Below are 13,344 nucleotides of genomic sequence, written 5' to 3'. Positions count from 1 at the left end.
TCATACCCAAACTAATCTGCATAGTAGTTAATATTTTTCTTTTCGGAATCGTGAATTCTACTATTTTTACCTAACCTTTTATATGCCCTTCATTATATGTAGTGTGCCAAAACCTTCGACTATAATGACAATTTAATGACGTGATTATTGTTTTTAAATTTATCTGTAATATTGCTGCTCATATTCCGGTGTAATTTAGGTTTTTTAATCGGAATCAGAATTAACTCGTATATTAAAGCTGATTGATAAGTTTTTAACACTTGGCTTATTTATGAAAATTCTATCACGAACAGTCGTGATTTTAAACATTTCAAATAAGCCATTATTATTCTCCGAAATCTTACACGGATTTCGAACAAAATCCTTGGACTAAGAATCCTTGAAACAAGTTTTGAAATAATTAACCTTAGAATTAAGCATGCTACTAACAAATTTGTATTTTTCAATATACCATTTGGTTTAACCTGAAATGCATGTCTATAATCCTTAAGCCCTATATATCCGTGTTTGGTATCAAAATGAATAACTTTTCAACCTCTCACTTTAAACTTGTTGCGCTTTGATATTGGCATTCGGACTCCTAATTGACAGATTAACTGACACCCCAGGCTCATATGAGATTATCTTCTCGAACGACACCTGAATCTTGAAATCCCAAAAGAGATCAAGGAGGATCTGTCTCGTGAAAATGATAGTTTGTTAAGAAGCTTGGATCGTCAGAATTATAACAAGAGAAACATGCAGGTCTAGGTTCAGCAGCCAGCTCATACCATTAAACCTACTTAATAATAAAACAAAACAAAAAAAGCACGTGTCGATTAGTCGCTCATATTTTCAAAACCTGCCTCTAATATTTCAATAAAATGTCTACCCTTTTTCGATAGCCAAATCCTCCGACACAGTCATCTCTCGCACATTTCTATTTGTATTTCAACTAACTGGGTCCCAAATTCTTGAACACCATTTATCTCTTGTGAGTTTACCTGACCCTTGACCATCCGAGATTAGTAATAACCCATTTACTGCCCTCAAGCAAAGGATTAAAACCATCTGCTTCAAAGCCTTTCCCTTTGTGTAAGGCTTATTATTCCTGCGACAGCTACATTTCCTCTGGCTAAATTTCCTGACCCATAGTTTTGAACTTTTAAGACACAACTCCCTGGCATTATCTATCTAATTGTGTCTTCTAATTCTAGACAGGACATCATTTTGTTCACCATGGCCAATAAAGGCATCCATGGGAGGGCCTCACTACTTCATCCTACAGAACACGCCTGCCTCCTTCCTTACCCGAAGTCGGACATTAACTGAGACTGGAAAGGCAGGACACCTATAACCACTGTAACAAGAACTACTGAGAAACAGTGCAACATTCAAGAAGAGAATATTAAATATATTTCGGCTAACTATAACTCATATGTACTTAAAGGAACTAAGTTAATAAGTCATTCATCCCTGCAACTTTACTTACTCCTTGTGAAAGTGATTGCGTATCTAGGAATATTATTATGAGACAAATTAATATTCTAGTGCATGTTTCTATTCTTATTAAAAACTGAAAACTCTTCAAGTGACCCTCTTTACCGGTAGATATACGGTAAAACAGATGGTCTTTTGATGTCCCATGTAAAAGATCTATTGAATTTAGAGGAAAAAGAGTGTGCATGTTACAAGATACACGGCGATAAACGGCCGTTGTGATTAGTGCTCCTATTTTGATAGGGGGTAAAAAAGTAACCCCCTTGCTAGAGGCCCGTAAGCGCCAGTCCTCAAGGATATGGTGCCGAACAATTCCACCACAAACACCATTTGGTGCTACTATAGCGTGAGGTCTACCACACTATAGCGTGAGGTCTACCTCCCGTTAGCACTATAGCGTGAGGTCTACCTCCCGTTAGCACTATAGCGTGAGGTCTACTGCTGAGTTATTCGTCCCTCATAGATAAAACACATTTCATACATTTGTTTAAGCAATAAACACTTAAATTAAACATATCTTAGAAATGACTTAAATAGATCATTGGATTTCTAATTACCTTAAAAAAAAGGAATAAAGGTAAAAATAAACATGTTATTATATATTTCCATACATTTATTCTAGCGATACACTTTTCGTACATCAAACATGTTATCATATATTTCCGTACATTTATTCTAGCGATTCACTCATCGTACATCAAACATGGTATCATATATTTCCATACATTTATTCTAGCGATACACTCTTCGTACATCAAACAGGTTATCATATATTTCCATACATTTATTCTAGCGATACACTCTTCGTACATCAAACAGGTTATCATATATTTCCATACATTTATTCTAGCGATACACTCTTCGTACATCAAACAGGTTATCATATATTTCCATACATTTATTCTAGCGATACACTCTTCGTACATCAAACAGGTTAATCTAGCGATACACACTTCGTACATCTTCTAAGAATGACACAAATAGATCATTGGAATTTTTTCTCATCACCTTCCAGCAAAAATGATCAAGATGAGACTGGAACAGCTGACGACCAACACCGCATTTGGGCAGTTCACATGTTCAATAGTTAGGTGCGGGGCTCCGGGACGCTAGTCACTCGGTAGACCTCACCCTCCACCTGGGTAGGCGACATATGGCGGCAGACCTCACACTATAGTAGCACCCACCATTTGATATTGTTACACTCTTCTTTGGGATCATACACACACCCAAGGTCCATTTTAAACAAGTAATTCCTCCCTTGCGTGGATTCAAATCATTGCATTGAACGAAAAAAGTAAGGCATCTTTAAAGGTTCAGGTATTCAAATTACTACTCTCGATGGTCCTGTTTGTATATTTAGCTTGTCTTAAATACAACGCACTGCTTCCTAGAAGTCAGTCTCTATGGAACACCACTCGATACTACTTAAATTCAGTGATCTAGAATTTAACGATGTTGAATGATGGTTTTGATTATATCATGAAGTAAAATGGGCTCTTTTGAGCGTGAAGAGTTGTAAACTTCGTTAGATATTATCTTTGGTTATTTACCAGTTTTTTTTTTCTCTCCCATTCAGAGGTATAGTTTGCATAAGGCTGAAAGTGACTGTTGTTAGCATACTTTATTTACTAAATATTCTCTAAATCAGGATACTTAAAAGGATAAAAACAAGAACTATTTACAGATATTACCGAAAAGCGAGTATTCATTTTCTACTGTAATTATAGCTGGCAAATAAATATTAGTATGGACTTTATTTGGGTTATATTAGATAGACTCGTTAACATTTACTTCGAATTACCGAAAATGCGATAAGTTTCACATGCCTTCAATCAACGCAAGTGAATTCCTTACATCGTATTCTTACTAATTCGATTTTATTATTATTATTATTATTATTATTATTATTATTATTATTATTATTGGTAGTAGTATTTGTAGTAGTATTAGTAGTAGTAGCAGTAGTAGTAGTGATAGTAGTAGTAGTATACAAAGGCAGTGAGAGACAGTATTCATGTAAACAGTTGTTGGGAAAGGTCAATTAAAATTGCCTATTAATTCAATGCGTACAAACTTGCTCATGTACGCCATTGTATACGTGATGATTATATTTTCACGTGTTGCCAAATTGCATACAAACATACAAGCATGGGAATTTATGAATGCCTAGATAAAAGGAAAGAAACTTGGCTCTAAATGGAGAAGCGTAAGTGAATTATCAGCTGAATTCTAGCCAATATGGCGTCTCCAAATAGGACAGATATACAAACATACGTCGGCGTTGAGGACATCTAATTCGCTTGTTTATTTCTGTCTTTTTCTGCAGCTGACGTCTTGTGATAAACCGAGTGGATTTGCTCTCGAAGTTGCATTTCTACTGGGACATGGAGACACAGGCAGACAGAGACGAGAGCAAGAGTTAGAGTCTCTCTCTCTCTCTCTCTCTCTCTCTCTCTCTCTCTCTCTCTCTCTGTATATATATATATATATATATATATATATATATATATATATATATATATATATATATATATATATATATATATATATCTTATGAATCATGATATCTTTCTATGTTAGAATAAAACTATACGAAGGAAAAATAAGAGTTTTTGATTGCTGATACGATAATCATCAACATTGATTAGTAAATATAAATGAACGAAAATACTACTCGAAAATAGCAGTCATTTACAAGCACGTGTATTTTAGTAAAACTAAGGAACAGTTGTAAATGAAAAATTGTAAACTTAACTAATGATGAATGAAATCACTTCAGATTATAATATCAAACTTAAGCCCTTTGGTATAACATATGCTAAGTATCCACCATTAATATAGATAATTGTCACAAATATAAAACTCCAAATTGCTATCATTCCAACTTAAAGAGAAAAAATGCCTTTTTTTCTCACTAGAGACATTAATCAATAGATATTAAAAGTTTTCAGATTCATGAAGATTTCAAAGGATTGTGTTAACCGAGAGACATTTTACAACAGGATCAGACCAAATTATATCAGAAAATCTTCCGTAGTAGATTCACTTATTATGAATCGTATTTAATTAATAGTTCAAAATTTATATCATTATGCTGAATCTACTGAATGTAATTTATTTTTATATTCTAATGATACCACAGCATAGAGTGGATTCAGTTTGCTCTATTTATAAATCTACTGTAGAAATAAAATATTCGTCATTCCTTATTTTTATGACTCGCATTACCCATTATACAAGAAATATGAATTTTATAAAATATTACCTACATGAGTATGGGTGAAATATTCACTACATTTCCCATTCAAAGCTAGTAATATCAAATTAAAAGGATGTAATTGAAAACAATTCTAAACAATTATCCTTCGCGATGGAACCAGCTTTAAAGTTTTTATTTTTTATTTTTTTTTTTTTTTTGTAGCATTCCCATTTCTCTAAGTGTATGACCCCTTTACTCATCCGGACACGTCAGCAAATCCCATCACACATACAGTGACGTCAGTATTTTACTGGTGATCTAATTCTAGGAAGACTGGTTTTGTTACGGGGTTATTTTTAGAGTCCGTTCGAATGACGTAATTGTTTAAGGTGATGTGAAGGAGCTTGTAATGAAAAGGCCTATATGAAAATGCAGTATATATAGTATCCGATCATGGGCTGGAAGGGACTATTAAAACGAAGTTCTTCTATTAATAATAAAAAAAAAGAATAAGATAAAATAGAATGTCTTGATTCTGAATGATTTATTGTATTTGCATATATACACAAATATATATATATATATATATATATATATATATATATATATATATATATATATATATATATATATATATATATATATATATATATATATATATATATATATATATATATATATATATATATATATATATATATATATATATATATATAGAGAGAGAGAGAGAGAGAGAGAGAGAGAGAGAGAGAGAGAGAGAGAGAGAGAGAGAGAAGCTCCATACCACTAAAAATATGTCGATAGCACGATTAGCACATTTGTGTAAGAATTAACATGTTTTCCAGTTGATGAAAACCTCTTCTACAATTCCTCTTGGAAACCATCCATCAACCCCTCCTTGAAACTCTCTTGTATCCTCCCTTTTAAGCTCTTCCAAACTTTATATTCTAATCATTAACCTATGTTAAGGATTTCCACCTTGGAGGCCTTTTTTATTAGTCTTATGTCACTTGTACTACACGGATCACTCGTATGTAAGTGTTGGGCACACATATACAAACACGCACACACGCAAATATGTATGTATATATATATATATATATATATATATATATATATATATATATATATATATATATATATATATATATATATATATATATTTATCTTTTTATTTATATATATGTACATATATACACAAATTTATATATATATATATATATATATATATATATATATATATATATATTTATATTATTTATATATATATATATATATATATACATCATTTATATATATATGTATATATATACACAAATTTATATATATATATATATATATATATATATATATATATATGTATATGTTTATATATGTATATATATATATATATATATATATATATATATATATATATATATATATATATATATATATATATACATATATATATATATATATATATATATATATATATATACATATATATATATATATATATATATATATATATATATATATATATATATATATATATATATATATAGTGGATGCACAAAACGAGGAAGGAAGGGATTTGGAATCATACTAATTGGAAAGCTCAAGAGTTGGGTATTGGAGGTGAAAAGACTAAATGATCGAATAATGTGTATGAAACTAGAATTGGAAGGATAAATACTAAATGTTATCAATGTGAATGCACCTAAGACAGGTTGTACAGAAGAAGAAAAATACAATTTTTGGAGACAGCTGGATCAGGAAATGATTAACATACAAAATGAAGAACTGTTAATGATAGGAGGAGACCTATATGGTCATGTAGGGAGAAATAGCCAGGGCCTGGAAAGAATACATGGAAGATGGGCTTTGAGAGATCGGAATCAAGATGGTGAAAGGGTTATGGACTTTGCTTTAGTCTATGATATGGCAGTAATCAACACTTTCTTGGAAATAAGCCAAAGTATCTTACAACGTATAAATGTGGTGAGCAAGAATCCCAAGTTGATTTTGTATTAGGTATAATCCAAGGAGGAACTGTAACCCCCCAGCATAGACTCTTGACAGTAGACTGGGATAGGAAGAGATGATTCCAAAGATAAGATGGTGGAAGCTGAAAGAACCAAAATATAGGGCTAGATTCATAGAGAGGATTTTAGTCGAACATGACACCTGAGATTTTAAGGATTTGGATAAGATGTGGGAACGGAACAAGTGCAGTATTCTGAAAAGAGTTCGCAAATAAGTTTTAGGGATGTCAACAGGAAAAGGTCCAAGAGACAAAGAAACTTGGTGGTGCACCAATTATGTACAAGAGAAAATCAAGATGAAGAGAAATGCAAAGAAAAGGTATGATGAAATAGGCACTGAAGAAGATAAGGAGAGCAGTAGATTAGCAAAGAACGAAGCAAAACTGGCATTGGCAGAGTCAAAACAACAAGCATTGGTTAATGTATATGAAGATTTGGACGCAAAGGAGGTTCTAAAGTGGATTTACAATACTGCTAAAGGAAGAAATAAAGCGACCAAAGGTATTACCCACATTAAGCAGATAAAGAATGAGGATGGATCGGTAATGTGCAGCTCAAGTGATATAAAAGGAAGGTGGAAGCAGTATTTTGAAAGATTGCTATATGAAGAAAATGCAAGATCTATAATTGCACATGAAATCTAAATTTAGGAATGGTAAGGGATACAGATATAGAAGAGATTAAGGTTACCCTCAGCAAAATGAAAAAGGGAAAAGCTACGGAACCGGATGAGATCCCAGTGAAAGTCTGGATATGCATGAGGAAATTTGGAGTGGATATGCTGTGGGATCTGAAGAAAAAGATATACTGGAAAGAAAAGATGTCCAGAATGTGGAGAAATAGCTTTTTGATACCCATATTCAAAGAATTGGGGGATGTACAAAATTGTATAGATTGAAGGACAATCAAGTTCCTCCCACATACTATGAAGCTTTGGGTAAGGATTATTGAGCGTACGATAAGGAAAGAGACCAGGATTGGAGAAGAGCAGTTTGGATTTATGCCAGGCAGAAGCATGACAGATACAATGTTTAGCACTAGGGCAGTTGATGGAAAAATATAGAGAAGGCCAAAGGAATTACATATAGTATTTATTGACTTAGAAAAGGCTTATGATAGGGTTCCACAGCAGGAGATATGAAAACGCTTGCGAGAGAGAGGGGAACACCAGAGAAATATTTTAAACTGATCAGAGATATGTATGAAAGAGTAGGCACACAAATAAGAACGAGTGGGGGTTTGACTGAGACGTTTGAAGTGAGGGTTGGGTTACACCAGGGGTCGTCATTGAGCCCCTACTTGTTTAATATAGTAATGAAAGTAATTACTGAAAGAATGAGGGAACAGTCACAATGGACCATGCTGCTTGCATATGATATAGTTCTGCGTGATGAAACCAGAGAAGGATTGGAAGGGAAGTTTGAGAGATGGAGAGAGGAATTGGAAATCAGAGGGCTAAATATCATTAAACAAAAATAGAGAATATGTATTGCAACCCGCAAAACCAATTTAATGATATACATTTGTTGGGTGAAATAGTAAAGAGGACAGACAAATTCAAGTACCTAGGGTTATATATAGAGGAAACAGCAGAACTCCAAACGGAAGTGAACAATAGAATTCAAGCTGGATGGAATAATTGGAAAAGTGTTGTGTGATCGAATGATAAACTTAAAGTTGAAGGGAATGGTAGATAAAACTGTAGTGAGACCTGTCATGACATATGGGGCCGAGACCTGGTCGATGAAAAAGATCTTTGAGAAGAAAATGGATGTTGCAGAGACAAGAATGCTAAGATGGATGGCTGGGATCATGAGACTAGATAAGGTTAGGAATGACTTGGTAAGGAGAACAACAAGGGTTACAGAGGTGTCAAAGAAAATCCAAGACAAGAGACTCCACTGGTTTGGGCACGTAATGAGGAGAGACCAGGAGTGTGTTGGGAAGATGTTGAATACGGTTGTTACAGGTAGGGGGAGGAAGAGACCAAAGAAAAGGTGGATAGAGTGTGTAACAGCAGATAGGGAGAAGAAAGATCTCACAGTGGAGGACATAGGAGACAGAGGAAATTGGATACGGCTCTCTAGAAATAGCGACCCTGCATAGTGGGAAAAGCTTTAGTCGAATAAGATGAAAATAAAAATGAATATTAGTGATAAAATCATACATGAGAAGCTCATTTTACAGACTGGGTATCATCTCTTCAGTGCACAAACGAAAACAATATATGAAATATGGATAATATTATTAATAAACTACGATATTTTCTCTACACTAGACCAGCTTCGTAAGAATACACACATACATACACATACACCTATCTATATATATATATATATATATATATATATATATATATATATATATATATATATATATATATATATATATATATATATATATATATATATATATATATATATATATATATATATATATATATATATATATATATATATATATATATATATATATATAGCTGGGAGAGTCGTCTCGCGGGTGCGTTGGTATGCATCTGAGAGTTGCCTGAAACCCCGATTCTCCTCTTGACATTTTTATTTAGTTAGAAACTCTGATACCCTTAGGCACGCTTCCCAAATCCTGTGGAAACTTATTGGTATAGCACTTATGTTTCATATAAAAAGAGGTCATCAAGGTTATAGCTCAGATAGAGATAGATATTGAGATAGAACTACAACCGGAAGATAGCCTCCTTCCCCTATCCCTCTCTCACGCTCACAATCCTAAGTGTTCAATATGTTTTAGTTTTAGTATGTCCTCTCCATTGACTCTGTGCCTCAAAGCAAATCGTCTGTCAAAAAGTTAAGGTGATTTTAAATTCATTATATTAGGGTGAGTGTTAGCATTGTATAAGGTTTTTTTTTTTTTTTGTAATTGGCCTTGTAGGAAGGATGCATTTTTGTGAAGTGATCTGGTTATCTATTATTCATTAGGTGTCAAACGTGAACATTGCATTATTTTCAACATTTGTATATTTTCATTGCATTAGTTATTATTTTAGGCTAAGGTTTATACAGACATAATAGTTCAAGCCAAGTCATTATATAATTTTCAGATCGTAGCTTTTTTGTCTCAATCTAAGTTTTGTTCATATATAATTTTTTTCCAGTGAATTATTTTGTTATTGTGTAAATTCTTTCAGACTGTTGTAATTTATATAGAATATATTTTTCATCTAAAGAATGTAATATTTCAGTCATTATTATTTAACATCAGATTCTACTTGTATTTCTGTTAAGAATCATCGTGAGTTTTAAATATGTTTTAATAATTACCCAGTTTGGTTTTGAGCGCACTAAGAGACCTTTGGATATTCAGTGTTTTATATATTGCTGTCTGGCAGTTATTTAACTGTCTCAGAATTTGTGTATTAATTTTTTTTAAAGTGTAACAGTATCAATGTAAAAGTAAACAAGGGAGCTTGGAATTTGAGAGGTTGATTATCTTGTCAATTGTAGTATATATAATATAATATGATTGGTTCCCAGTTCTGAGCCATCTTATAGCATATTTTTAGTGGCCAGACTTCGGAAGCGATATCATAGTAAAATAGTATGTTATATCCATTGTATGAGCATGTGTGATATAAGTGTACATTAACATGCCCTCCCCCTTAAACCAGACATGCATGTGGAATAGAGCACCTTGTTCTAGAGAAGCAGATTGCAGGTGGGTCATCTTGGAGGAGATATGCAGGAGATATTCTTTGCCACGAATATTAATTAAGAAAGGATTGTGCTTGCAATGGATAACAAGATGGAAAAATTCAGCACGGATGACCAATGGGTCGTCGTGCACTATTTTACCTGTTGAGACATCCAGGGCGTTTTTAGGACTGGTCCCTAATCCTAGGAGGAGCCTGGGAAGCTGAGTAAACCAGTTGGTGTCATTGCATTGGGACATCAAAGCTTATTTGAGGGTGCGATGAAATCATTCAACAATTCCATTGGCTACAGGGTTGTAGGTGGCTGTTTGATATAGGGGGTTCCCCAGGAGTCTCACTAATGAGATCCCATTATTGAGAGGTGAAAATTATACCCATGTCAGAAGTAATATGCTCAGGAATAACAAATCTTGCTATCCACCCTATGAATAAGGCAGATGTACATGAGGGGAATGTTGCAGTGTGCATGGGGATGACTAACAAGTGGAGCGGTCAATGAAGGTAAACAGGTAATGGGGTCCGCTTGATTTACCCCTACTACATCAACATGGATGTTGACAAAACAACGCTGAGGTTGAGGATATATGCTCACTCTGGAATCCAAACTATTGAAATTTGGCATGAAATACCAGCGTGGACCAAATCAATAGCATCCTTAGTAAGGCCGTGCCAAATACGCATAGCCTTCAGTAGCTGTGAAGTAGATCAATGGGAGGAAAGTGAGAAACCATGGGTTAAATCCAATTCTTTTCAGAGCATGGGGGCAAAAATCCATGGCAGTGGCCTACCAAAATTGACGTCACAGAGGAGGGTGGTGGTGGAGTTGTTGAGTGTGACATCTTCTCAACGAAGGGATCTGCAAGGCTTGGTACTCATGGTCTTTTCATTGGGCTTCTACCAAGACCTTGTAATCCAATCCCAGGTGAATGATAGCCAAGGTGTTTCTTGACAGGGCAACAACAACGAGATTCATTTTCTCAGGGAAGTGGTGAAGGGTGCAGTTGTATTTAGCCTTGTCAGAGAGATGTTGTGTTAATGGGTGTCCAGGCAGCAGACTGTTGAGTGAAGTCATGCCCCAGGAGCATGTGGTCATGTGAATGCCGAAGGGCGTACCCTCTATGTACTGGCGAAAATGATGAGCAGCCAAATGCACTGCCAGCAATTTCTAGTCAAACGTAGAGTATCTTGATTCTGCCTTGTTTATCTACTAAAGAAGACTAATGAGCAGGTGACCTGTTGATCACCAGCTCGAGGACTGCACCAATAGCCACATCAGGGGCATCGGAGGAGAGGAGAAGGGTATGTTGCACGGGAAAAGTGAGGGTAGCAGCAGTTGATGGGGCATTCTTTGCATTGAAGAAGACCGATTCCTGAAGAGGAATCTACTTCAGGTCTTTTGGCTTGCCCTTGAGGGAGGCATAGAGGATCAAGAGTGGCAAGGATGCCTGGCAAGAACTGGCAATAATAGTTTACCAAGGCCAAGAATTCTTGCAAGGCTTCAACAGTCGAGGCCATGGGGAAGTTCTAAACAACTGATACCCTCCCCAAAAAGAGGTGGATGTCTTCACGAGTGAAGTGGTGGCCTAAAAATTATACTTAGTAGAATAAGTACACTGGTCATACCGGAATACATGGCTTATCTGTTGTAGGCGGTTGAGAATGATACGCAGATATTGGAGGTGTTCCTTTTTGGAGAAAGATAACATGAGTATGTCAATTGCATAACATACGCAGAAGGGCAGGTCCCCTAAGATGCCATTGATGGTGACAGCAAAAATTGCACCAACATTACGAAGGCCTAAACAGGAGTAATTGAATGTGTATATGCCAAAGATGGTGGTGAAGTCAGTCACTCTTGTTGATGTGTTCTATCTCCATGAACGCCTGATAATACCCATTCAGGAGGCCGAGAGTAGAGAACACCTTAGCCTTGTGCAAGTAGGTAATATCACAATGCTTAGGAGTTGGTAAGGATCTGGTTCTTACTGCATATTCATACACCCGTAATCACCACAAGGTCACAGGGAGACTTCCTCATTCATGACGATGTGTAGGGGTCATGACCATGGACTTTATGCCTTTTGACAAAGGCCCATTTCTTCCATTTTGGTGAATGCTCGTTTAGCAGCTGCCAAATGATTCAGGACCAAATGCCTCAATCCGGCAAATACTTGGAGTCCCGTCATCTTGATAAGGTGATAAATACCGAGCTAGGCAAGAACCGTGGGCGTTTGGCTAAGTCCTGGTCTAAAAGCTTCAGGGTATGACCTGAAGAGGTGGGCAAAGGTATCCTTGTGTGCATTGGTATGGAGTGCGAAGTGAAGGTGATGGGTTGAAGAGCTGTTGATGAGTATGAGTCTGCATTGGATAAATATGAATGTGCTACATCAACCAGGAAGTGGAAATGATCAAGGAAATCTGCACCGATTATTGTCAATGTTATGTCGGCAGTAAGAATCTTTCAATGGTATTTGGCTCCCCCAAACGATAGTGTGTGTCTCATTCCTGTCAGTGGGGATCTCAGATCTGTTGGCAGATATCAGCAGGCTTAGAGTGACTATGTCTTGTCCTAGAGAGTGACAATGGTAGAAGGAAATGGCGAGCACCAGTGTATACCAAAAACCACATAGTACCGGCATCATGTAAAATGAAAAAGATTTAGTGACAGGGTAGGGGACCAAAACAAGCAATTGTCTACTTATAAGCTTTCTTGTCACTGATAATCGTCCGCAAATTTCTTTGCGACAGCCCTGAATCTGGAGCGATAGTATCATAACTGCTAACAATGGGCTTTATTAACTGGTTTTTCAAGTCATTGGTTGGGGCTTGAGCAAGAGGTGGCTTATGTAGATGGTGGGAAGCTTTGTCGCCACTCCGGCATGTCACGGGTCAGGCATTTATGTTCAACCACATTCATGTCAGCTTCTGTGTGTGTTGAATGGTTGTCCTCT

At 35.5% G+C, this 13,344-nt stretch overlaps 1 protein-coding gene across 1 annotated transcript; it reads left to right on the top strand.

Moving 5' to 3' along the window:
* The first annotated feature begins 6,932 nt into the window (after nucleotides 1-6,932).
* On the top strand, nucleotides 6,933-7,352 carry LOC137657426 (uncharacterized). Its single transcript, XM_068391761.1, has one exon. The coding sequence runs from the start codon at nucleotides 6,933-6,935 to the stop codon at nucleotides 7,350-7,352; it is 420 nt and encodes a 139-aa protein (XP_068247862.1).
* The last annotated feature ends 5,992 nt before the right edge of the window (nucleotides 7,353-13,344 follow it).

Source organism: Palaemon carinicauda, chromosome 18 (assembly GCF_036898095.1).
Source record: "Palaemon carinicauda isolate YSFRI2023 chromosome 18, ASM3689809v2, whole genome shotgun sequence".
NCBI classification, from domain to species: domain Eukaryota; kingdom Metazoa; phylum Arthropoda; class Malacostraca; order Decapoda; family Palaemonidae; genus Palaemon; species Palaemon carinicauda.
The sequence above is the reverse complement of the archived record's forward strand: the minus strand, read 5'-3'. Positions and strand labels throughout refer to the sequence as shown.

Coding starts and splice junctions, on each gene's coding strand:
- LOC137657426 (XM_068391761.1), top strand. CDS start 6,933: ATGTCAACAGGAAAAGGTCCAAGAGACAAAGAAACTTGGTGGTGCACC.